The 24654-nt window shown below is 38.0% G+C and overlaps 2 protein-coding genes across 5 annotated transcripts in view; one reads left to right on the plus strand and one right to left on the minus strand.

The window, feature by feature from the left end:
* Positions 1-573: 573 nt before the first annotated feature.
* LOC127447929 (dual specificity protein phosphatase 19-like) lies at positions 574-7087 on the minus strand. The gene is made up of 4 exons (XM_051710152.1): positions 6865-7087; positions 6348-6394; positions 1570-1722; positions 574-792 (listed from the first exon to the last, which is right to left on the minus strand). The coding sequence occupies exons 1-4, from the start codon at positions 7085-7087 to the stop codon at positions 574-576; spliced, it is 642 nt and encodes a 213-aa protein (XP_051566112.1).
* Positions 7088-9638: 2551 nt separating this feature from the next.
* The window catches only part of LOC127447907 (nck-associated protein 1-like), a 72559-nt gene continuing 57543 nt past the window's right edge, over positions 9639-24654 (plus strand). For 2 of the 4 annotated variants that reach the window (XM_051710090.1, XM_051710092.1), the window contains exons 1-2: positions 9639-9923; positions 23130-23147. In XM_051710090.1, the coding sequence (XP_051566050.1) occupies positions 9816-9923; positions 23130-23147 (126 nt within the window). In that variant the 5' untranslated portion in view covers positions 9639-9815. The remainder of the gene's footprint in view (positions 9924-23129; positions 23148-24654) is intronic. The other 2 variants (XM_051710091.1, XM_051710093.1) reach the window with 1 other exon arrangement.

The raw sequence follows: 24654 nt of genomic DNA on the forward strand, positions 1-24654 counted from the left end.
ACAAATCTAATCGGACTCCCAAAAGTTACATACACAAAATCGAATTATAATGCAAATAAATCCAGGTATTTTATTTTCAAAATGGTATCTGAATGCCACACACATGCAATGTGATGAGGTCATGTGACAAAAATGTAGCATACTATTGTTTGAAATGTTTGGTTTGAATAGTAGGCAGTTTACTCTGTTTACTGCACAGCATTTAGTTAGTAGTTGCACGTTAGTATTCCATTCTGAACATTACCTGTGTCTCACTTTGAAAATATGAAGCCTTTCTAAACTTAAACATGTGATGAACTACAATGGAATGGGAAGATAAATGCATCTTAAAAGACACATTTTGGTAAGCTAATTTATTATGATGAGACCTTTAATGGTGATACCACATTTAAACCCCATAAAAGTGACTAAAGTGAGCGAGCCTGCTCAACTTTTACAGAAGATGTTGTTGTTCTGCCTATATTGTGCCACATTAACATGGTATTCCAAAGTGTAAAATCAAAGCTTTATAACAAACTGCAATGGAAGCACTGGTGGCTTTAACAATGAGAAGGTGCAGCCATAGAATCATGTTCATTCATGTTTCAAACCGTTTACTTGTGTAGTGCTTTGTGGTTTGAAGTTCTTCAGCTGTTCCATGAAACCTGGGTTTGGACATGCAGCTGGTCGAGCTGATTTCACCAACGCAAACGCATCACCAAATGCCTGCTTTTCCCTTAACATCAGATATCCAGTGACTACTGAGACAGAACGTGAAACCCCTGAATTGCAGTGGACAAGCACGACTCCTTTCTGGAGAGAGAAAGCAATTGTTGAATCTTCTTATCTAGAATCATTTATCTCTCAATGCAAGCATTTAGTTTCACATCATTAAATACCTAATCATAATGCATGTAATTAATCCTATGCTAATTGCATGGAATTGCAAGTTACAGGTGAGGGTACCACTTTCTGCTCCGTTGAGAAGAACATTATTTGATTTGATTAAATGAGCTGTCGTTTCCTCTGCATCATAGACAACATCGTAAATTATGTGACAGGAAGCGGAATGCTCGATTTATAAAGGAATAGAAACTTATTTCAAGAAGCCATTGCAATCATAAACCTTAGTGAATCTGAATTATGAGGCAGTGTCAGGTTAAGGCTGACTGGCAACACTATTTAGTAAAGAGGCTGTATGACAATCAATGGCCCGTTAGTGATGTGATCTTTCTACAACTCCCTAAATAATGCATTGTGAAAACTCAACATTCATTATTCAGCACACTGCATGGTTACCCAGAATAAGAGACTTAGTCATTGGATGACTACGCAGTATCACATAGGCGAGGTGCTAAAGCCCAACACTGAGGAAATAACGTTGAGCGCATTAAATATCCCTCTTACAATGCTGAGAGACAGTCTAGTGTCAGGCTGTCAGCTAATGTTTTGACATCGATTTTTTGGTGTTACATAATGCAAAATGCAAGGATCTCTGTGAAAAATTCAAGTCTTCTTCTACTCTCATAAACATTTGATATTTAATGAAAGCAATTATATCTACACCACAAAACAAAAGGCAACTGTTACCTCAGCTTTTGCCTGGTCTATAAACTGTGCACACTCCTGGATATATGATATGATATCAGTGTCAGGTAGATCCAGTATGCTCAGCGTCTTATAGATGAACAGGTCAGGGAAGGCATTTTCTACACCATATGCAACATTTAATACATGTGTGACCTGAAATCGATAGAAAAGCTTTAGAAGTCTTAAAACAAAGTTATCATATAGCAATATACTTTTATAATAATACAATTAAATAAATATACATCCCCAATTCTGAAAAAAAAAAAAAAATTGGTACAGTATGAAATTGTTAATAAAAATAAAAAGGAATATTTTGATAATTATATTCACATTGTGATTTACTGAAAGCACTACAACAACACATTATTTGATCTTTTACCTTGTGAATTAAATTGTATATACATACATACATACATACATACTATATATATATATATATATATATATATATATATATATATATATATAGTTGAAGTCAGAAGTTTACATACGCTTAAGTTGAAGTCATTAAAACAAATTTTTTTAACCACTCCACAAATTTCAAATTAGCAAACTATAGTTTTGGCAAGTTGTTTAGGACATCTACTTTGTGCATGACACGAGTAATTTTTCCAACAGTTGTTTACAGACAGATTGTTTAACTTTTATTTGACTCTATCACAATTCCAGTGGGTCAGAAGTTTACATACACCAAGTTAACTGTGCCTTTAAGCAGCTTGGAAAATTCCAGAAAATGATGTCAAGCCTTTAAGCAATTAGCCAATTAGCTTCTGATAGGCTAATTGGCTAATTGGAATCAACTGGAGGGGGTACCTGTGGATGTATTTTAAGGCCTACCTTCAAACTCAGTGCCTCTTTGCTTTACATCATGGGAAAATCAAAAGAAATCAGCCAAGACCTCAGAAAAAAAAAAATTGTGGACCTCCACAAGTCTGGTTCATCCTTGGGAGTAATTTCGCCTGAAGGTACCACGTTCATCTATAAACACCATGGAACCATGCAGCCATCACACCGGTCAGGAAGGAGACACATTCTGTCTCCTAGAGATGAATGTAGTTTGGTGCGAAAAGTGCAAATCAATCCCAGAACAACAGCAATGGACCTTGTGAAGATGCTGGAAGAAACAGGTAGACAAGTATCTATATCCACAGTAAAACGAGTCCTATATTGACATAACCTGAAAGATTGCTCAGGAAGGAAGAAGCCACTGCTCCAAAACCACCATAAAAAAGCCAGACTACAGTTTGCAAGTGCACATGGGGACAAAGATCTTTCTTTTTGGAGAAATTTCCTCTGGTCTGATGAAACAAAAATTGAACTGTTTGGCCATAATGACCATAGTTATGTTTGGAAGAAGAAGGGTGAGGCTTGCAAGCTGAAGAACACCAACCCAACCGTGAAGCATGTGGGTGGCAGCATCATGTTGTGGTGGTGCTTTGCTGCAGGAGGGACTGGTGCACTTGATGGTGCATCATGAGGAAGGAAAATTCTGTGAATACATTGAAGCAACATCTCAAGACATCAGCCATGAAGTTAAAGCTCGGTCGCAAATGGGTCTTCCAAATGGACAATGACCCCAAGCATACCTCCAAATTTGTGGCAAAATGGCTTAAGAACAACAAAGTCAAGGTATTGGAGTGGCCATCACAAAGCCCTGACCTCAGTCGGATAGAAAATTTGTGGGCAGAACTGAAAGAGCGTGTGTGAGCAAGGAGACCTACAAACCTGACTCAGTTACACCAGTTCTGTCTGGAGGAATGGGCCAAAATTCCAGCAACTTATTGTGAGAAGCTTGTGGAAGGCTACCCAAAATGTTTGACCCAAGTTAAACAATTTAAAGGCAATGCTACCAAATACTAACAAAGTGTATGTAAACTTCTGACCCAATGGGAATGTGATTAAAGAAATAAAAGCTGAAATAAATAATTCTCTCTACTATTATTCTGACATTTCACATTCTTAAACTAAAGTAGTGATCCTAAATGTATTTGGCTAAGGTGTATGTAAACTTCTGAATTCAACTGTGTATGTATATATATTCACTATTACTAAATCAAATGATTGCAACATGCTTCAAAAAAGCTGGGACAGTCAAGTGTTTACCACTGTGTAACATCACCATTTCTTCTAATAACACTCATTAAGCATTTAGGCACTGAAGACACAAGTTAAGTTTAGCAAGCAGAATTTTCCCCATTCATCCACTATGCAGGTCTTCAGCTGCACAATTGTACGGGGCCTTCATTATCATATTTTGTGCTACATTAAGTCACAAATTCTCCATTGGAGACAAGTCAGGACTGCAGAGATGCCAATCTAGTACCAGCATTCCCTGCTTACACAGCCATGCATGCAACTGAAATTTTAAATAGGATCTTAAGATAAATGTAATGTATCAGGTCTCCTACAACAGTTGTGTTTTTTTATTTTTTTTATTATTATTTGTTTTATATTTGTTTGTCTTGTTTGATGTATTGTTTGTTGGATCCTCTGTCTAAAGACAATTTTCTTGTAACAGCTTGGATGGTCCTTTTTCTCTTTGGCGGCTGCTTTTTCCAAAAACAACTTTTAAATGTGGACTCGTCAGACCACAAAACACAATTGCACTATTCTACTTTCCATCTCAGATGAGACCGATCCCAGAGAAGTTGGCAGCGCTTCTGGACAGTGTCGATGTATGGCTCCTGCTTTGCATAGCAAAGACTTAACTAACATCTGTTGATGCAGCGGTGAATGATGTTCACTGACAAAGGTTTACCAAAGTACTCCTGAGCCCATGTCATGATATCCATTACAAACGAATTTTGGTTTTTAAGACAGAGACTTCTAAGGGATTAGAGATCATGCACATTCAGAAGTAGTTTTCCAGCAGGACAATGCCAAACCACATACTGCAAGAATTAGTGTGGGTACTTGACTGGCCTGCCTGCAGTCCTGACCTGGAGCTCCTTGGTCCTGACCTGTCTCCAATTGAGAATGTGTGGCGCATTATGAAGTGCAAAATACAGCAACGAAGTCCCTGTTCAATTGAGCAGCTGAAGACTGGCATAATGGATGAATGGAGGAAAATTATGCTTGCTAAACTTAACAAACTTGTGTGTTTAGTGCCCAAAGGCTTAATAAGTGTTATTGGAAGAAATGGTGATGTTTTTTTTTGTTTTTTTGTTTTTTATTTTCTCCACTTTTCTCCCCAATTTGGAATGTCCAATTCCCAATGCGCTCTAAGTCCTCGTGGTGGCGTAGTGACTTGCCTCAATCCAGGTGGCGGAGGACAAATCTCAGTTGCCTCCGCGTCTGAGACCGTCAATCCGCGCATCTTATCACGTGGCTTGTTGAGCGCGTTACCGCGGAGATGTAGTGCATGTGGAGGCCCACGCTATTCTCCACGGCATCCACGCACAACTCACCACTCGTCCCACTGAGAGCGAGAACCACGAGGAGGTTACCCCATGTGATACTACCCTCCCTAGCAACCAGGCCAATTTGGTTGCTTAGGAGACCTGGCTGGAGTCACTCAGCACACCCTGGATTCAATCCAGCGACTCCAGCGATGGTAGTCAGCGTCAATACTCGCTGAGCTACCCAGGCCCTGTGTAACATTGCCCAGGCCCCTGTGGCAATGTTACACAGTTGTAAACACTTGACAATCCTAACTTTTTTTTAACCCTGTTGCAACCATCTGATTTGAAATGAGTGTTTTGTTTTGTTTTTAAATACAATTAAATTCACAAGGTAAAGTAGTGTAGTAGTCAGTAGTGTATTCTAGGGCATACGCAGGCATACGCCGTATGCCCACCTATCTCTCTTAGGATTTTGCGTATGGCCACCTAAAATAAGTGATGATATGTATGGCTGCCAAAACAATGATTAGGCTTTTGACACTGAACTTTTTCAATATACTAACGCGATGCCACAGCACCATTGAGTGAATTGTGTTTTTTTTAAGTATACAGAGATTCTCTCTAAACGCACATGAAGCTGCGAGAGACGAGAGTGCAACTGATGGCACTGACAAGACAGATAGTCCGACTAAGCTGATCCACCAATCAGAACGTTCATTTCAGACACAATTTAATATTTGCTAACCAATCATATTTTCCATTTCAGTAAGGGGCGGGACATTTACGGCATCTAATGCTGATGCACAAGCATCCCTGGAGTAACCATAATTTGCGCTGTAATTTTATTTACCTGCTAAACATAAATACATACATACATATATATATATATATATATATATATATATATATATATATATATATATACATTTAAATTTAACTTATGCAATTAAACTTTGTGAAAATACTGCATGTTATTGCACCCACGCTAATTTTTGATTCTCAAATGTCTTTTTTTTTTTTTTTTGCCTTTTACTGCTGTCGGTGGTGCCTTTTTTCTCATGATATCAAATCATTTCAATTTATATTTCTAAGTAGAAAAACAATTTCACTATACACAGAAAAGCACGTTACAGTACACAAATAAAACAAATAACCATTAATTCTTATGTAGGCTATGGTAATTCAAGATAACGTCTTAACGTAAACATTACTACACTTATATTAGCTATACAATGCTTCACAGTTTATTGCGTATTATGTATGTATTAGTTTATTAATTGGGGTTCTTGTAAATTATTAACAGTTTTCATAGTAACCTAATGAAATGAAACCTTCATGAATATAAAATGAACATAAATTAATATAACACATGTAATAATGAATTGAATGTCTACTAGCTATGCTAAAGTAGTAAGAAACAGTCAATAAGTGCATTACCTTATATTTCCTCATAGTACCAAAGTCATGAGCAGCATCTTGTGATCCTATTAAATTAATATACAGTATAAGCCATAAATGGTCAGTTTTACTATTTCCACAAAATGTGAATTTGCATGTTATTTTATTTGTAATTTTACTGTAGAGCCATTTAACTTACATATATATTATGACATGCATAAATCTAAAATGTAATTATTATACATTTGGGTAGTTGATGCATAACATGTCCATGTTTTTTGTTTTTGTTTGTTTTTTTACCAAAATCAAGATTTTAAGCTAAATTTTATATGTATATGTATAAGGGAAAGCATATATCTGGTCACACCTTCTCTTTTTCCTGTGAGCCAAATTAATTTTTTCAAAATAAAAATATTACATGACTTTTAATAAATGAGCTCATAAATACTGCATGCCTAGTATATTTTTATTTTATTTTTTATTTTATTTTTTTATGCAAATTGCTGTTTAAAATACTTTAGATGCATAGCATGTCAATGCAAGTTCTACTACTCACCAAGCAATAGATATGGTTTAATAAATCCAACCTGAAGATCCCAACTATTATCCTGAACATATCCACATGCTGTTTCAGGCTGCACGGTCTCCTCCACGACCTGTACAGTGGAGCCTTTCCATGTCTCTATAATCCGCCTGCCGCTCAAAGTCGTCACCCTGGTGCATTGTTTTCGCAAATTATTTTTAGAAAATGATTTTATTTCTTGTGCAAGCGACTGCATCACATTTGCGACGGGGATGTCCAAGGCAGAAATGTAAAGGCTCCGATTTGAAGTTTCTGTTGCGAGACTGCTCGTCGCTTTCTCTCTCACTAGTAGCTAATAGCTACCCATCTACATTTCTCTGGCCTTGATACTATCTGAAAGTTGAGAAGATTCATTAGTGCACATCAGAGTAATTACCTAGAAGATCAGAGCAATACCGACACCCAAAGGATACAAATATTATTGCATGTTACATGGGGCATGGTGACTGCTTAGTGCCCCTTGCAGTGTTATTATAGTTTTGGATTTTTTATTTAGTTTTTATTTCTATTTTATATTCAATTTGTCATTCCAAATTACTTTTATTTTTTGTTAGTTTTCACAGTAATTCTGTTAGTTTTAGTTTTCTCAGTTTCAGTTTAATTTGTTTTTATTTTAGTTTTAGTATTTTTTATGGTTGCCAAAGCTGAACGTTTATTGGTACAATTTAAAAAGTCTTGTGTTACCTCTATCTAGTTTTATTATCATGTTTAATTTAGATTGTAAAAGTTGCAAATGATATAATACAGGGTGAATATGGGTAAAGTGACAAAGGACATTTAAATTTGATCCCCACTTTATCCATATGAATTTCCTTAAATCATTATTAATCATTACTAAACTAACCTTTGGGAAGTAAGCAATTAAAGGGATAGTTCAACCAAAAATGAAAATTCTCTCATCATTTACTCACCCTCATGCCATCCCAGATGTGTGACTTTCTTTCTTCTGCAGAACACAAATTAAGATTTTTAGAGGAATATTTCAGCTCTGTAGGTCCATACAATGCAAGTGAATGGTGGCCAGAAATTTGAAGCTCCAAAAAGCACATAAAGGCAGCATAAAAGTAATGCATAAGACTGCAGTGGTTAAATCCATATCATCAGACGTGATATGATAGGTGTGAGTGAGAAACAGATCAATATTTAAGTCCTAATTACTGTAAATCTTGACATCAGCAGTCTTCTTGGCGATCATGATTTCAAGCTTGCACTCTGCCAATTCTACTAGGAAGTGTAATTGAGCTTGAAATCATGATCGTTCCTGTAGACTGCAATTGCAATATGTGCAGTGAAAAAGGGAGTTACATTTTGGTCTGTTCTCAGGCAAAACCGATTAGATTACTTCAGAAGACATTAATTAAACCACTTATAGACTACTTTATGTTGCCTTTATGTGTTTTTTGGAGCTTCAGACTTTAGACCCTGTTGACTTGTGTTGTATGGACCTACAGAGCTGAGATATTCTTCTAATATCTTTGTTTGTGTTCACCAGAAGAAAGAAAGTCATACACATTTGGAATGACATGAGGGAATAATCATTTTTTGGGTAAATTATCTCTAACATTTTGAGGTTTTAAATTTATGATTTTAATTTGGGATGTGTGGCAGAGCTCATTTCATGACCACCGGTGGGAAAAGCAATGGTGAAAATGACAAAAAATGGTTTTAGATGTAATGCTTGTAAATGTTACATTATTATGTAAAAGTGTATAAGAAAATATAAAAAAATTAATTTCAAATATTTTGTAAATATTTTCTAGAGAATTCTTTTCTTTTGTCCCACTTTACTGCTTAAAAAATGTTGGATTTGGTAAAAAGAGGTTCTTCAAAGGTTCTACATCCCAGTAGAAAGTATTTCTTCATTTCTGCTTTTGACTAAAGTTGAAGACACCCTAACCTTTCTTCAAAGGTATATTGTGAGGTTATGTGTGTTTGGATCATAATTAAAGTGTCAAGAAATTGAAAATTTCCAAAAGTGTCCCACTTTGCCCATATACACCCTAGTATATCAAAAACTAAAATAATTTGAGACAATTTTTATTTTAGTTAGTTTTGGAGTTATGAAAAAGTATTTTAGTTTAGTTTCAGTTTTTTTCCAATAATTTCATTTTTTCAGAAAATTTTTTTATTTTTATTTTAGTTAACGAAAATGTTTTTATTTAGTTTTAGTGTCAGTTTTTGTTAACTATAATAACATTGGCATTAACTCACATACAGTGTACAATATTTTATTGTAAATATTTTAACTATTTTGGTAGTCGTCCAGACCGATGTAATTTACACTTGATTAATGATACTGTAAAAAAAAAAAAAACTTGAATACAAAAACGGATCTAAGAAATAAAAAAATAAAAAATTTTTTTAAAAAAGCTGTCGCGTTTTTAAAATTACTTATTGTATATACTGTATATATACAGCTCTGGAAAAACATTAAGAGACCACTGCAAAATTATCAGTTTCTCTGTATTTACTATTTATAGGTATGTGTTTGCTTTAACATGAAACAGGAGACTCATGAATATTCATGTTTGCTCCGCCCAGTGCAACCGAAAATCTCAGAAACAGAATATTTCAGAACATGAACTGTACCACAATGCCTTATATTTGCCTTGTACTTTTTGCATTGTACTTGTCTGTAATTGAACTAAATAAAAAAAATAAAAAAGAATAAAAAAAGAATATTTCAGAACAGCGGCAGAGGGCACCGGTTACGTGACGAAGTGACGTCGTTGCCGGAAGCAGCCTCGTTCTGGCTGTCAGGGCAACACCTAGAAAGGAAAAAAACACACATCCCGACTACGCGCCCGAAGCCCGTAATATGGGCCCATTTTAACACTACAAACCTACGCGTTTCGCCACTTTACCCTATAATACTACACGGGGAACCTGTTGTGATTTAGCGCGTTTTAACGGTCGTTTGAGCCATGTCGCGGGGCGCGCTGCAGCCGAGCCAGCAGAAGCTCGCGGAGAAACTGACGATCCTGAATGACCGAGGCGTCGGGATGCTCACGCGCATCTACAACATCAAGAAGGTGAGAAGACGCGCATCATGCATGTGTGTTACGGCGGACTGCAATAAACACAAACCAATACGCATATATACATTTTAACCCTAACATTCGGTAGATTTAGGCCAGGCCCTGATTGAGAGGCTGTGTGTGTGTGTGTGTGTGTGTGTGTGTGTGTGTGTGTGTGTGTGTGTGTGTGTGTGTGTGTGTGTGTGTGTGTGTGAGTGAGAGAGAGAGAGAGAGAGAGAGAGAGAGAGATCTGATCAATGTTTAGGTTGCAAAGTGCATCGATCTGACTGTTATAGATCACTTATTTTATATTTAACGTATGTTCGTGAATCGCCAGGCAAAACAGACACTGAGTCGGTCTAGTCCATAATAATAATGCTTGTAATGGTTATTGTTATGATGAGGAAGGCTAATATCCTAGTTTTTCCACCTCCTCCTACGAGCTTGCAGCAGATGTCATACTATGTATGCATATACTGTCAGTCTCTATTCAGGGTTAAGTGCACAAAGCCAGGATTTAGGTTGAATCTGAGCCTCTGAATACCCTTACAGTGATCCATCTTTTAAAAGCACCAGTTTTGTACGAGAATAATCCAATCCAGACATCATACAATAATTAAAATTGTGGATGGTTGGTCACTGACGTTGATGACAGTATTGGATATAATGAATATTTTAGCTTGATGTTCATTGTTCAATTATATTTCAATGGGTGCATGTTGAAATTACTATGTTTACATTCTCTGGGACCTTGGTCTTGGTTCTAAGCCCTTGCAATTGCCATACCTAAAGTCCAGAGCACTTTCTTGACAGATGTCAAATGTACAGGATGTTGACTTGGCCCTGTTGGTGGTTTGTAACAATTGTGTCTGCAGAATTGTTCTTTCATCAGCCCCTTTAATTATTGCTGAGCTTTCTTAAGAAAGTGATAATCTATGGGATAGCATAATCTGTTATGGATAATGGGATGTTTTATTTATTTATCCCCTTTTCTCCCAATTTCAAATGCCCAGTTCCCACTACTTAGTAGGTCCTCGTGGTGGCGTGGTTACTCCCTGAGACAGTCAATCCACACATTTTATCACGTGGCTCGTTGTGCATGACACCGCAGAGACTCACAGCATGTGGAGGCTCATGCTACTCTCCACGATCCATGCACAACTTACCACACGCCCCATTGAGTGACCATGAGGAGGTTGCCCCATGTGACTCTACCCTCCCTAGGAACCGGGCCAATTTGGATGCTTAGGAGACCTGGCTGGAGTCACTCAGCACGCCCTGGATTCGAACTCGTGACTGCAGGGGTGGTAGTCAACGTCAATACTCGCTGAGCTACCCAGGCCCCCCATAATGGGATGTTTTAACATATCGGTGAATTTTAAGGAACCTGTCAAGAACATGTCTGGTTCATATTTTACCTCATACTCAAAAGAAAATAAAAGCTAAATAGGCTATTGCTTAAAGAATATGAAGCCTATTTATTAGACCATTAGCCTAAGATTTCTGTGGTATTATGTTCATGACAAATAACACTCAGAGACCCAAGCATGAAGATTGATGATATATTTTCTTTTTTTCCCATATTGATCATGCTTTTAGGAAACAACTGATTCTAAAAATATAGTTTTTTTAAGCGTGTTTTGTTTTTTTAATGGGTAGTTACCTTAACATACTGTATACAGTAAAAATGCTAATATATTTAACAAGGCAAGAAATGTAGTTTTATGGTAAAATATTGTAAAAAAAAAACAAACAAAAATAACACTTGGTACCAATCATGGTACAATAAATTTTAGTAGTTATGTATCTTCTTGTTTTTAATATCAGTTAATGTACATTGGGGTGTTATATATCACAAAGTAAAGCCTGTCAGTTCTAGGCTATGTATTTAATTTTATCTTTCTCTTGGCCAAAAAAGGCTCTTCTTAGGCCTTTGAGAAAGGCTTGGCACTGAGACTAGCAGTAATGGAAGCTGTCCAGATCACAGATGACACTGCCCCCCCCCCCCCCCAATTTCAGTATTTGCACACACTTTCTTTTTCTCTGTTTCTCTTTTCCCTCTGGCCGTGAACTTGTTTAGATATGTGATGTGAATTCATCAGTGTGTGATGAGTCCGTCTCTCCATGCTCCCTCATGTCACTCCAATGAGTCTGACCTCACTCATTGAAACAAGCATAGAGGGTCAACCCAGCAATACTGTCTAGCCACAATATTAGTCATATTATTTCATTCTTGTGCACTCCCATGCACCATATCCATTCAGAATACAACATTGTAGAACATACTCTGGTAAACATTACTGAACTAGTCGACTGTGACTGCCCGTTATTTCATATTTCATTTTTTTTCAGTCTAATTTAGGTGAGAGATTGCTCTTCCACAGGACTACAAATGGGAATATATGCTTTTGGTACTCCTGTTGCCTAGCAACTGGCAGGCATTGCATTGAGCGCTCTAAGATCTGTGTGGTGTTGTGGTGGATATGGACAGGGAGTTTAGATTTCATTTGATACAGATTTGATAGTAAATTCCAGAGTTTTTATTGTTGTTCTTGCTGTTTTCAACCCTCTACGGACATGTTGGAGAAAGAATCGCCTTTGGCTAGTCAATTTTTGTTTATACTCGCCAGACTTTTTGACATATAAGCATAATGCAATTGAAAACTGAAAAAGATGTTAAAGGAATATTCTGGATTCAATACAAGTTAAGCTCAATCAACAGCATTTGTGGCATAATGATGATTACCACAAAAACTAATTTCGACTCGTCCCTCCTTTTCTTTTAAAAAAGTAAAAATCTGTGTTACAGTGAGGCACTTACAATGGAAGTGAATGTGGCCAATTTTTGGAGGGTTTAAACAGAAATGTAAAGCTTATAATTTTATAAAAGCACTTGCATTAATTCTTCTGTTAAAACATGAATTATTTGTGCTGTAATGTTGTTTAAATCATCATTTTTACAGTCATTTTATGGTTTGTTGACATTATATTGTCATGGTGACTAAGTTGTAAAATTGGCAATAACTTTACACAGAAAAGGTTAGTAAGTGATTCTATCAAACTAAAATCTTGTTTACACACACATCCTTTATGTCTTGTGGCTAAACTTTTGAAACAGTGAGTATTTTAACATTCAGAAATTAGCTCCCATTCACTTCCATTGTAAGTGCCTCACTGTAACCCAAATTTATGCTTTTTTTTTTTTTTTTTTTTTTTTTTAAGAAAAGGAGGGAGGAGTCGAAATAAATTTTTGTGGTGATCAATATTATGCCACAAATGCTGTCGATTGAGCTTAACTTGTTTTGAACCCAGAACATTCCTCTAAGCAAACCAAGAAGGGGGTATATACAGTTGTGCTCAAAAGTTTGCCTACCCTGGCAGAAATTGTAAAATTTTGGCATTGATTTTGAAAATATGACTGATCATGCAAAAAACTGTCTTTTATTTAAGGATAGTGATCATATGAAGCCATTTATTATCACATAGTTGTTTGGCTCCTTTTTAAATCATAATGGTAACAGAAATCACCCAAATGGCCCTGATCAAAAGTTTACATACCCTTGAATGTTTGGCCTTGTTACAGACACACAAGGTGACACACACAGGTTTAAATGGCAATTAAAGGTTAATTTCCCACACCTGTGGCTTTTTAAATTGCAATTAGTGTCCGTGTATAAATAGTCAATGAGTTTGTTAGCTCTCACATGGATGCACTGAGCAGGCTAGATACTGAGCCATGAGGAGCAGAAAAGAACTGTCAAAAGACCTGCGTAACAAGGTTATGGAACTTTATAAAGATGGAAAAGAATATAAAAAGATATCCAAAGCCTTGAAAATGCCAGTCAGTACTGTTCAATCACTTATTAAGAAGTGGAAAATTCAGGGATCTCTTGATACCAAGCAAAGGTCAGGTAGACCAAGAAAGATTTCAGCCACAACTGCCAGAAGAATTGATCGGGATACAAAGAAAAACCCACAGGTAACCTCAGGAGAAATACAGGCTGCTCTGGAAAAAGATGGTGTGGTTGTTTCAAGGAGCACAATACTTGTTGACCCCTCTCCAAACATAGCGCTTATGGTTTTGACCATAAAGCTCCATTTTTGGTCTCGTCACTCCTAATTACAGTGTGCCAGAAGCTGTGAGGCGTGTCAAGGTGTTGTCGGGCATATTGTAACCGGGCTTTTGTGTAGCATTGTCTTCTTTCTGGCAACTCGACCGTGCAGCTCATTTTTGTTCAAATATCGTCGTATTGTGCTCCTTGAAACAACCATACTGTCTTTTTCCAGAGCAGCCTGTATTTCTCCTGAGGTTACCTGTGGGTTTTTCTTTGTATCCCGATCAATTCTTCTGGCAGTTGTGGCTGAAATCTTTCTTGGTCTACCTGACCTTGGCTTGGTATCAGGAGATCCCTGAATTTTCCACTTCTTAATAAGTGATTGAACAGTACTGACTGGCATTTTCAAGGCTTTGGAAATATTTTTATATACTTTTCCATCTTTATAAAGTTCCATTACCTTGTTACGCAGGTCTTTTGACAGTTCTTTTCTGCTCCCCATGGCTCAGTATCTAGCCTGCTCAGTGCATCCACGAGAGAGCTAACAAACTCATTGACTATTTATACACCGACACTAAATGCAATTTAAAAAGCCACAGGTGTGGGAAATTAACCTTTAATTGCCATTTAAACCTGTGTGTGTCACCTTGTGTGTCTGTAACAAGGCCAAACATTCAAGGGTATGTAAACTTTTGATCAGGGCCATTTGGGTGATTTCTGTTACCATTATGATTTAAAAAGGAGCCAAACAACCATGTGATAATAAATGGCTTCATATGTTCACTATCCTTAAATAAAAGAGTTTTTTTTGCATGATCAGTCATATTTTTAAAATCAATGCCAAAATGTCACAATTTCTGCCAGGGTATGTAAACTTTTGAGCACAACTGTATATGACTCCACGCGATATAGCATGCAAGATTGTACGTTTTATTTTCATATTTTGCTTTTGATAATTGTAATCACATTTTAGCTTGTGTACAAATGTACAAAATTCACATGGTATCAATTTATATGATGTCATGAAAGTGCATTTTTAATAATATAAGCTGTTGTCACTGACATTTCATTAAATTGTTTAACAAATATTCACAAGGTTGGAACCTAATAATGAAAATAGAATTCCACATATAACAATAATTTAATAATTGTATTATACAAATATTAACTTAAATGCTACTATATCAAAACTACTATGGAAAAAAACAAACACTTTTTGTTAAATTCTTAAAGTTTTCTGAAGTTAAAATATTTCGTAATGTATGATTGTGCCTTTAAATATGTATTTATTTACACATTTATTACACTTACTGCATTATTTTATTACATTTTTGTTTATATGCACTTGTGCAATTTACATTGAGTTTACATTGATAGGTATAACAAGCACTAAATTGTTACTTTCACTTAAAGAGAACCGGCAGCTTCGCGAGCAAATGTTTAAATACTTAATAACATAGGTTATAACATCAAGTAGACATAGCAATATTCAGCTCTGTATCTCCTCTCACCTTGCCTGTGCTTGTGCTATTTATGCCTAGACTGATGATAACTGCTCTCACTGGTTTGGTTACAAGCACAAGTTGTGCTAAATGCTTTTTGTGGGAATATTTGGACTTAGCCTGCTGCTCTAAGTTGGTAGCAAAATCTTGCCACAGGAAATGACAGTAGCTTCCTTCCCATGGAAACAACCTCAGGAAATGTGCTTTTATCTTACACAATGTTTATCCTTGATCCTCTAGATACCCCTGTTCCAACAAAATGGAGCTGTTGCCAGTTCCGAATGCCAATCTCCCTTTAAACTTGCAGGTCTCGAACAAAGAAGTGCTAACGTTAGAATCCAGCTACCATTCCACGTAATTTAAAAACAATTGCAACTTAGTCTGGCTAAACTGACTCAAAAAAGCAAAACTAGATTGCTCCCATTATAATGAACGAAGCACCCGATTTAGCGATGCAACACTTGTTCAGTTGGCAGACATCTTGTTCCGGTTGTGTTGAACAGCGGTCCAGCCACTTTATTGTCCCCATCTTTCTGAAATAAAATAGTGGTAGCACTTTATAATGTTACATTTGTTAACATTAGTGAATGCATTAGATGTCATGAACTAACAATGAACAATATGAAAATATAAATGAACAAATATAAACTTTGATAGTGAATGCAAAGTACTCTGGTTTCACTTTAATTTAAAGAGCCCATATTATGCTAATTTACAGGTTCATGATTTTATTTTGCGGGTCCACTAGAATAGGTTTACATTCTTTAATATTCAAAAAACACATTATTACTCTCATACTGTAAATGTTTCCCCCCCGCTCTTCATACTCTGGCTCAAACGCTCTGATTTACCTCCTGTCTCTTTAAAGCCCCCCTTTCCGAAAAGCCCAGTCTGCTTTGATTGGTCAGCTGGCCTAGTCTGTTGTGATTGGTCAACCGGGTAGAGCATGTGTCGGAAATGTAACGTTCCTTACCATAACTGAGTTTCAGGCTTCCTGAGAAGCTGCGAACACTATTATAACTATGGCAACAGTGGTATCGGTTTTTGCCGTACCAGCTCTAGCCCGAGACCAATAATGAATGAAATAATGAAAGTTTGGAAGAACAAGCTGATCGACCTGAACCACCTTCGCAAGCACGACTTGAGCAGGATGTTTCACAGTGGTAAGTTTTAATTTAGTACACTGTTGATTGTGAACCTAACAAAGCTTCAAGTAAAAGACATGTAGTGCATTTAAGTTAGTCATCTTTTGCTGGAATGGGTGTAGCCAAACTTTTTTCACCCAAGCTATGAACGGAGAACAGAGGCTTACTCCCAGTTGGACATTACCGGGTGTATTAGAGAGTTAGTGAGCAAGTTAGCCGAGCACTACTGTGGATTGCAGACGTAAAATGACCATTTGTAAAAATTAATCCATCTCCACACTTGATAGTAAGAACGACAAACAGTCTGCATAATTCTACACAATTGTAGGTAAAAGTGGGCCTGCAGTTGATTAGCAAAACTATTTCAAAACAATAACATTAGCTAGCAGGTAAACAGAGGCCTACAGCTGTGCATTGGGTGTACACCATAGCTACAACACAAAACTCCGCATTTGAACACTCGGTAGCAGATAAATCCACAAATAATCAAGCATACTTATAGGTTGTGATTCTGAAGCACCAGATTGTCCCAACAAAAAGGGAACTGCACCATCTTTCAGGAGTAACCGTCTTGAAAATCCAGTGTTGGTTGTGGTTTTACTGCTGAGGAATAGTGCTAAAAATACATTTTAACCACTGATACTTCAATTCGTCTGCCTTTGGAAGTCCAAACAAAGAGGTTTTGCTTTCACAATGAAGAAAACAGCATCTTCTTGACATGGCAACAACACTAACCCAACTCGGCCTCTGCTATACAGTGCATCCGGAAAGTATTCACTGCGGTTCACTTTTTCCACATTTTGTTATGTTACAGCCTTATTCCAAAATGGATTAAATTCCTCAAAATTCTACAAACAATACCCCATAATGACAACGTGAAAGAAGTTTGTTTGAAATCTTTGCAAATTTATTAAAAAGAAAAACGAAAAAAATCACATATACATAAGTATTCACAGCCTTTGCTCAATACTTTGTTGAAGCACCTTTGGCACCAATTACAGCCTCAAGTCTTTTTGAGTATGATGCTACAAGCTTGGCACACCTATTTTTGGGCAGTTTCTCCCATTCTTCTTTGCAGGACCTCTCAAGCTCCATCAGGTTGGATGGGGAGTGTCGGTGCACAGCCATTTTCAGATCTCTCCAGAGATGTTCAATCGGGTTCAAGTCTGGGCTCTGGCTGGGCCACTCAAGGACATTCACAGAGTTGTCCTGGAGCCACTCCTTTGTTATCTTGGCTGTGTGCTTAGGGTCGTTGTCCTGTTGGAAGATGAACCTTCGCCCCAGTCTGAGGTCCAGAGTGCTCTGGAGCAGGTTTTCATCAAGGATGTCTCTGTACATTGCTGCATTCATCTTTCCCTCGATCCTGACTAGTCTCCCATTTCCTGCCGCTGAAAAACATCCCCACAGTATGATGCTGCCACCACCATGCTTCACTGTAGGGATGGTATTGGCCAGGTGATGAGCGGTGCCTGGTTTCCTCCAGACATGACGCTTGCCATTCAGGCCAAAGAGTTCAATCTTTGTTTCTCATGGTCCGAGAGTCCTACAGGTGCCTTTTGGCAAACTCCAGGCGGGCTGTCATGTGCCTTTTACTGAGGAGTGGCTTCCGTCTGGCCACCCTACCATACAGGCCTGATTGGTGGAGTGCTGCAGAGATGGTTGTTCTTCTGGAAGGTTCTCCTCTCTCCACAGAGAAATGCTGGAGCTCTGTCAGAGTGACCATCGGGTTCTTGGTCACCTCCCTGACTAAGGCCCTTCTCCCCCGATTGCTCAGTTTGGCCAGGCAGCCAGCTCTAGGAAGAGTCCTGGTGGTTCCAAACTTCTTCCATTTACGGATGATGGAGGCCACTGTGCTCATTGGGACCTTCAATGCTGCAGAAATTTTTCTGTACCCTTCCCCAGATCTGTGCCTCGATACAATCCTGTCTCAGAGGTCTACAGACAGTTCCTTGGACTTCAGCGGCAGGAGGTTTGTGCTCTGACATGCACTGTTAACTGTGGGACCTTATATAGACAGGTGTGTGCCTTTCCAAATCGTGTCCAATCAACTGAATTTACCACAGGTGGACTCCAGTCAAGTTGTAGAAACATCTCAAGGATGATCAGTGGAAACAGGATGCACCTGAGCTCAAGTTTGAGTGTCATGGCAAAGGCTGTGAATACTTATGTACATGTGATTTTTTTTTTTATTTTTTTTTTTTATAAATTTGCAAAGATTTCAAACAAACTTCTTTCACGTTGTCATTATGGGGTATTGTTTGTAGAATTTTGAGGAAAATAATGAATTTAATCCATTTTGGAATAAGGCTGTAACATAACAAAATGTGGAAAAAGTGAAGCGCTGTGAAAACTTTCCGGATGCACTGTAACTACGTTTGTTTGAGGGCGGGCCAGTGTAGCCCTTAGTAGCCCTTAACCCATAATGCAAATGTGTTACATAGTGACATAGATACTTTACGGAAGAAATGGCTGGACTACATTCCAGCCGTTTCTTGTAGTTCTTGAGCAGTGTGGTATGTGGTAGAGAATAACTCCCTTTTGCTTGGACTTTGTGCTTTGAAACTTTGCAGACCTTTTACATGCACAAAGAGCTATATTACACACTAAAGGAAAGGTAAAATCCCAAAACGCATAATAGGGCCTCTTTAACGATCGTGTAATGGCAAATGTTCCTTGTCATAGCGGGTTCATTCACGTTAAAGACAATGGCAGGCTCATGCACAGACAATACACAGAGACGTGGACTGCATCCGACTCTCGATAAAATCTGGGCCGCGCGCGGTCAAGCCGCATGGATTGTGCTGATGACGAAATTTGTGTCATGCATACTGTGCGCAGAACAATCTGCAACGCGGACAGCAGAAGAATACTTTGGCCTTTACTCTATTTCTGTGGAGTGATACAATTATGAAACGAAATCTCAAAGGGTTTGCTTCATGAGAAATAAGGGCTCATGGGTTTAGTCAAAGAGCATTAAGTGAAGAAATTAGAACAGACATATTTTACCATTGCATAATATAATATAATTTTAAATAATAAAAGTATATAAACAAATTTATGCTTTATATTAATACTAGATACTAATACTGGGGAGGGCCTTCCTTTGTTCTCAAAACAGCCTCAGTTCTTCTTGGCATGGATTCCACAAGATGTTGGAAACATTCCTATGAGATTCTAGTCCATGTTGACATGATTGCATCACCCAATTTTTGCAGATTTGTCAGCTGCACATTCATGCTGCGAATCTCCCATTCCAGTCTTCAGCTGTCCAGTTTTGGTGAACCTGTGCCTGCAGCCACAGCTTTTTGTTCTTGGCTGACAGAAGTGGAACCCGACATGGTCTTCTGCTGTTGTAGCCTATTCTCGTCAAGGTTTGACGTGTTGAGCATTCTGATATGCTATCCTACTCGCTACAATTGTACAGAGCGGTTATCTGAGTTACCGTAGCCTTTCTGTCAGCTTGCACCAGTCTGGCCATTCTCAGTTGACCTCTCTCATCAACAAGGCGCTTCCGTCCACAGAACTGCCGCTCGCTGGATGTTTTTTGTTTTCCGCACCATTCACTATACACTCTAGAGACTGTTGTGTGTGAAAATCCCAGGAGATCAGCAGTTACAGAAAAATTCAAACCAGCCCATCTGGCACCAAAAATCATGCCACGGTCTAAATAACTGAGATCACATTTTTTTCCCCATTCTGATGGTTAATGTGAACATTAAATGAAGCTCCTTACCCGTATCTGCGTGATTTTATGCATTGCACTGCTGCCACACGATTGGCTGATTAGATAATCACATGAATAAGTAGGTGTACAAGTGTTCCTAATAAAGTGCTCAACGAGGGTATAACCCTATTTTATTATTTAATTAATATATTTGAAGTTAAAAATGTAAAAACTGACTTCTTAAGGTTTATGAAGCACACATGCACCTTAAGAATTACAATTTATATGACAGTTAATCATGAAAGCCCTGAAAGAGACAATTACTTGTCATAATCGCAATTATTTGTTTGACAATTAATCGTCAGCCAAATTTTATAATCGTGACAGCCCTAGTATTTATTAATCTTATTTAATGCTAATTAAAAAATATATTTATAATTGTTAATTGATAGTTTATGTTAGTTCATAATTTATTAACTAATGTTAACTTTTCACATATAACTTCACATCATTTAAAAGAAGTATTAATATATGTTGCAGTTAACATTAACCAAGATTAATAATGCTGTAGGCCTAAAAGTATTGTTCATTGTTAGTTCATGTTAACTAATGTTAAACTAACTGTAACCTACATATCTTTACATTATTGTGTAGAACTAATTGGGAGTACTCTTTAATATGTAAAGAAACACAAACCTCTAACTACACATTATTTCAGTAGAAATGTATAGCTTATTAAGAAACACTTTATTATTAACTAGTATATTGGATAATGTAGCAGCAAAATTAACAGTAATTCCAATCTTCAAGTCTTCAGTAGAAAAGAAACCGTTTTTTTTTTTTGTTTTGTTTTTTCTATGTTTCAACTTGTATCTGGACTTTAAAGGATTCAGATCTCTTTTTTGTTCAATTTAGTTGTAAGACATCAGTCCACTTTTACATTTACATTTATGCATTTACATACAGTGCACTTATTACAGGGACAGTCCCCCTGGAGCAACCTGGAGTTAAGTGCCTTGCTCAAGGACACAATGGTGGTGGCTGTGGGGATTGAACCAACAACCTTTTGCTTACCAGTTCAGTGCTTTAGTTTAATAATTTAATATTATTATTATTGACTTTTAATTTTAATTTTAAATACAACAGTAATATATTAAAATTGTGCACTTTTTAAACCCTCACGCTTGTATTTTTACATTTTAAACTCTCCAGGAAGTCCTGTATGTGTCTGTTTGTAGGCAAGTTCACAGTAGTTTAATTCGCTTCTTATTAAAGTTTTGGTAAAATGCACCTCCAGTGCCATTCTAAATGCATATTATAAGTGAACCGAACTATTGAGCATCTACATTTGAGATGCTCTTCGTGAGTAGCGCTCAAATATTGCGCACCGCTGTGAAGGCTAAAAATAGCCACGAGTGCATCACCAGCCTGTGCGTGAGTTTGTGTCAACAGAGCAGCACCATTCACAAACGCGCTGGTGCTGCACTTACTATATATTTACTTATTAAACACAGCTTTTTGTGATTCACAGAGCTATCGCATGTCTTCAAGTGGCTTTGAATAAAATGCACGAGTCATATGAACTGCTTTACTGGTGTTTTTATGGTTCTTTTATGTCATTTTTGGAGCTTGACAGTAACGAACATGACTAACACACAGTAGCGGATTTGGATCGGGCTCGTCGGACCGATACCCGATCCGTCTAAAAGCTTCAGTATCGGAGCAGATACCGATCCAGGTATTGGATTGGTGCATCCCTAATTTGAAAGTGTTACTAGTGTGTGAATTGATTGGGATGATTTTTTTTTCTCCGTTACATATTTAAATATCTTCATAAAAATCTTATGGCATAAAGACATTACAAAGGCCATGAAGCAGCAAGTTTGTTTGCTGGCAGTTTATGTAGTAACGTATTTAGTTACGTCATCATCCACTTCTCACATATCGGTGGAAATGCTCCATTTCTGTCATAAAAGGAGTAAGAGACAAACTGTGGAAAGAGAAATATGGGGAAAAAATGGACGTTCCTATTCTTTCAAGTTATGAATTGGTGTCTAACTTTTTTGAACCTTTAAAAACAATTATAACAGCAACAGTAACACAATTTGCTATTGCACATTTGTACCATTAGCAGTCGCTTAAACCCTATAATCACATTTGATTATTTTTCATCTTTGATGTTTTTTTGGTACTAAAACAAGAAGCTAAACTGATTTGATTAATCATTTATGGTTTGTTTGGAGTGATTGAAATGACATGGATATGCCCGAGACAAGTTCATCTTTGTATTGTGAAAGGATTTGCAACAGTTTGAAATTAGTGGTGGTCAGGAGTAAATCTGTGCATGAGATGATCTGATGCATTTAACCAGATAATAATGACATTTTCCTTTGTTTATTTGTTTGGTTTGTTTGCTCACTCGCTCTATTTTTGCAGTGTGTGTGTTTCTGTTTGTCATTCTTTTATAAGCTCATCTGTTTTCAGTCGTTTTATGAACATGTTGGCCTTGGTTCCCTTTCACTTGCATGGATTATGTTTTGTTGACTAATTACAAACTTCCTGGTCTTATCTTGAACATGGACTTAAATTCTGAACTTAGCCCACAGTGTTCCTGCTCCCGGAGGAGTGAATTCTGCATGGTGTGAATGTTAGCTCTGGGAACAACTGCGTTTCAATGCACTGTGTGACCCAACTGACCCTTTGCGTCCCTCCATAGGATTTGAACCAACACACTAACCAGAATGACTTACAATTAGTTCCCAAAGCTAATTTGTTTTGAAGTGAACATGCATGGTAGACATTGGAACCTGTGTTTATGTGTAATTTTCTCTCTTTCTGTTACAATGCTTCCCCAGCAAGGACAAGTCTGGAAGGTTTGCACAGCTATTCACCTTCCTCAAATCTCAGTCTGCCCTCTAACCTCACCCCCCCCCACCCCCTACCAGTCTCATGTCCCATGACCTATCTGTACGCAACTCACAGAAAAGGCCCTTCCCAAACTGCAGCACCAGCAGGACCGTTTTAAAATTGATTTATTTTTTGGAAATTGTTGGAGTGAGTTTCGTTTTAATTTCATTGCTTTACGAACTTGAAGTTATGCCAGCCTTACAGATGAAAGGTTGTGGATGTACCAGGGTTGGGCGATATTGCTAAAACAATTATATATTTTTCAGCCATTTGATTTTATTATTTTTATATATATATAATATATAAGGGGTCAAAATCAAAAGTAACAGTCAGTATCTGGCCTCCAGTGCATCTCCTCCTCATGGACTACACCAGATTTGCCAGTTCTTGCTGTGAGATGTTACCCCACTGTTCCACCAAGGCACTTGCAAGTTCCAGGACATTTCTGGGGGGAATGGCCCTAGCCCTCACCCTCCGATCCAACAGGTCCCAGATGTGCTCAATAGGTTTGAGATCCGGGCTCTTCGCTGGCCATGGCAGAACACTGACATTCCTGTCTTGCAGGAAATCACACACAGAACGAGCAGTATGGCTGGTGGCATTGTCATGCTGGAGGGTCATGTCAGGATGAGGCTGCAGGAAGGGTACCACATGAGGGAGGAGGATGTCTTCCCTGTAACGCACAGCGTTGAGATTGCCTGCAGTACATAACAACAAGCTCAGTCTGATGATGCTGTGATACACCACCCCAGACCATGACGGATCCTCCACCTCCAAATCGATCCCGTTCCAGCGTACAGGCCACAGTGTAACGCTCATTCCTTCGACAATAAACGGGAGTCCGACCATCACCCCTGGTTAGACAGAACCGTGACTCATCAGTGAAGAGCACTTTTTACCAGTCCTGTCTGGTCCAGCGAAGGTGGGTTTGTGCCCATAGGCGACGTTGTTGCAGATGATGTCGGTAAGGACCTGCCTTACAACAGGCCTACAAGCCCTCAGTCCAGCCTCTCTCAGCCTGTTGTGGACAGTCTGAGCACTGATGGAGGGATTGTGCATTCCTGGTGTAACTCGGGCAGTTGTTGTTGCCATCCTGTACCTGTCCCGCAGGTGTGATATTCGGATGTACCAATACTGTGCAGGTGTTGTTACACGTGGTCTGCCACTGCAAGGATGATCAGCTGTCCTTCCTGTCTCCCTGTAGCACTGTCTTAGGTATCGCACAGTACGAACATTACAATTTATTGCCCTGGCCACATCTGCAGTCCTCATGCTTCCATGCAGCATGCCTAAGGCATGTTCACGCAGATGAGCAGGTACCCTGGGCATCTTTCTTTTGGTGTTTTTCAGAGTCAGTAGAAAGGCTTCTTTAGTGTCCTAAGTTTTTATAACTGTGACCTTAATTGCCTACTGTCTGTAAGCTGTTAGTGTCTTAATGACCGTTCCACAGGTGCATGTTCATTAATTGTTTAT

This window comes from Myxocyprinus asiaticus, chromosome 11 (assembly GCF_019703515.2).
Source record: "Myxocyprinus asiaticus isolate MX2 ecotype Aquarium Trade chromosome 11, UBuf_Myxa_2, whole genome shotgun sequence".
NCBI classification, from domain to species: domain Eukaryota; kingdom Metazoa; phylum Chordata; class Actinopteri; order Cypriniformes; family Catostomidae; genus Myxocyprinus; species Myxocyprinus asiaticus.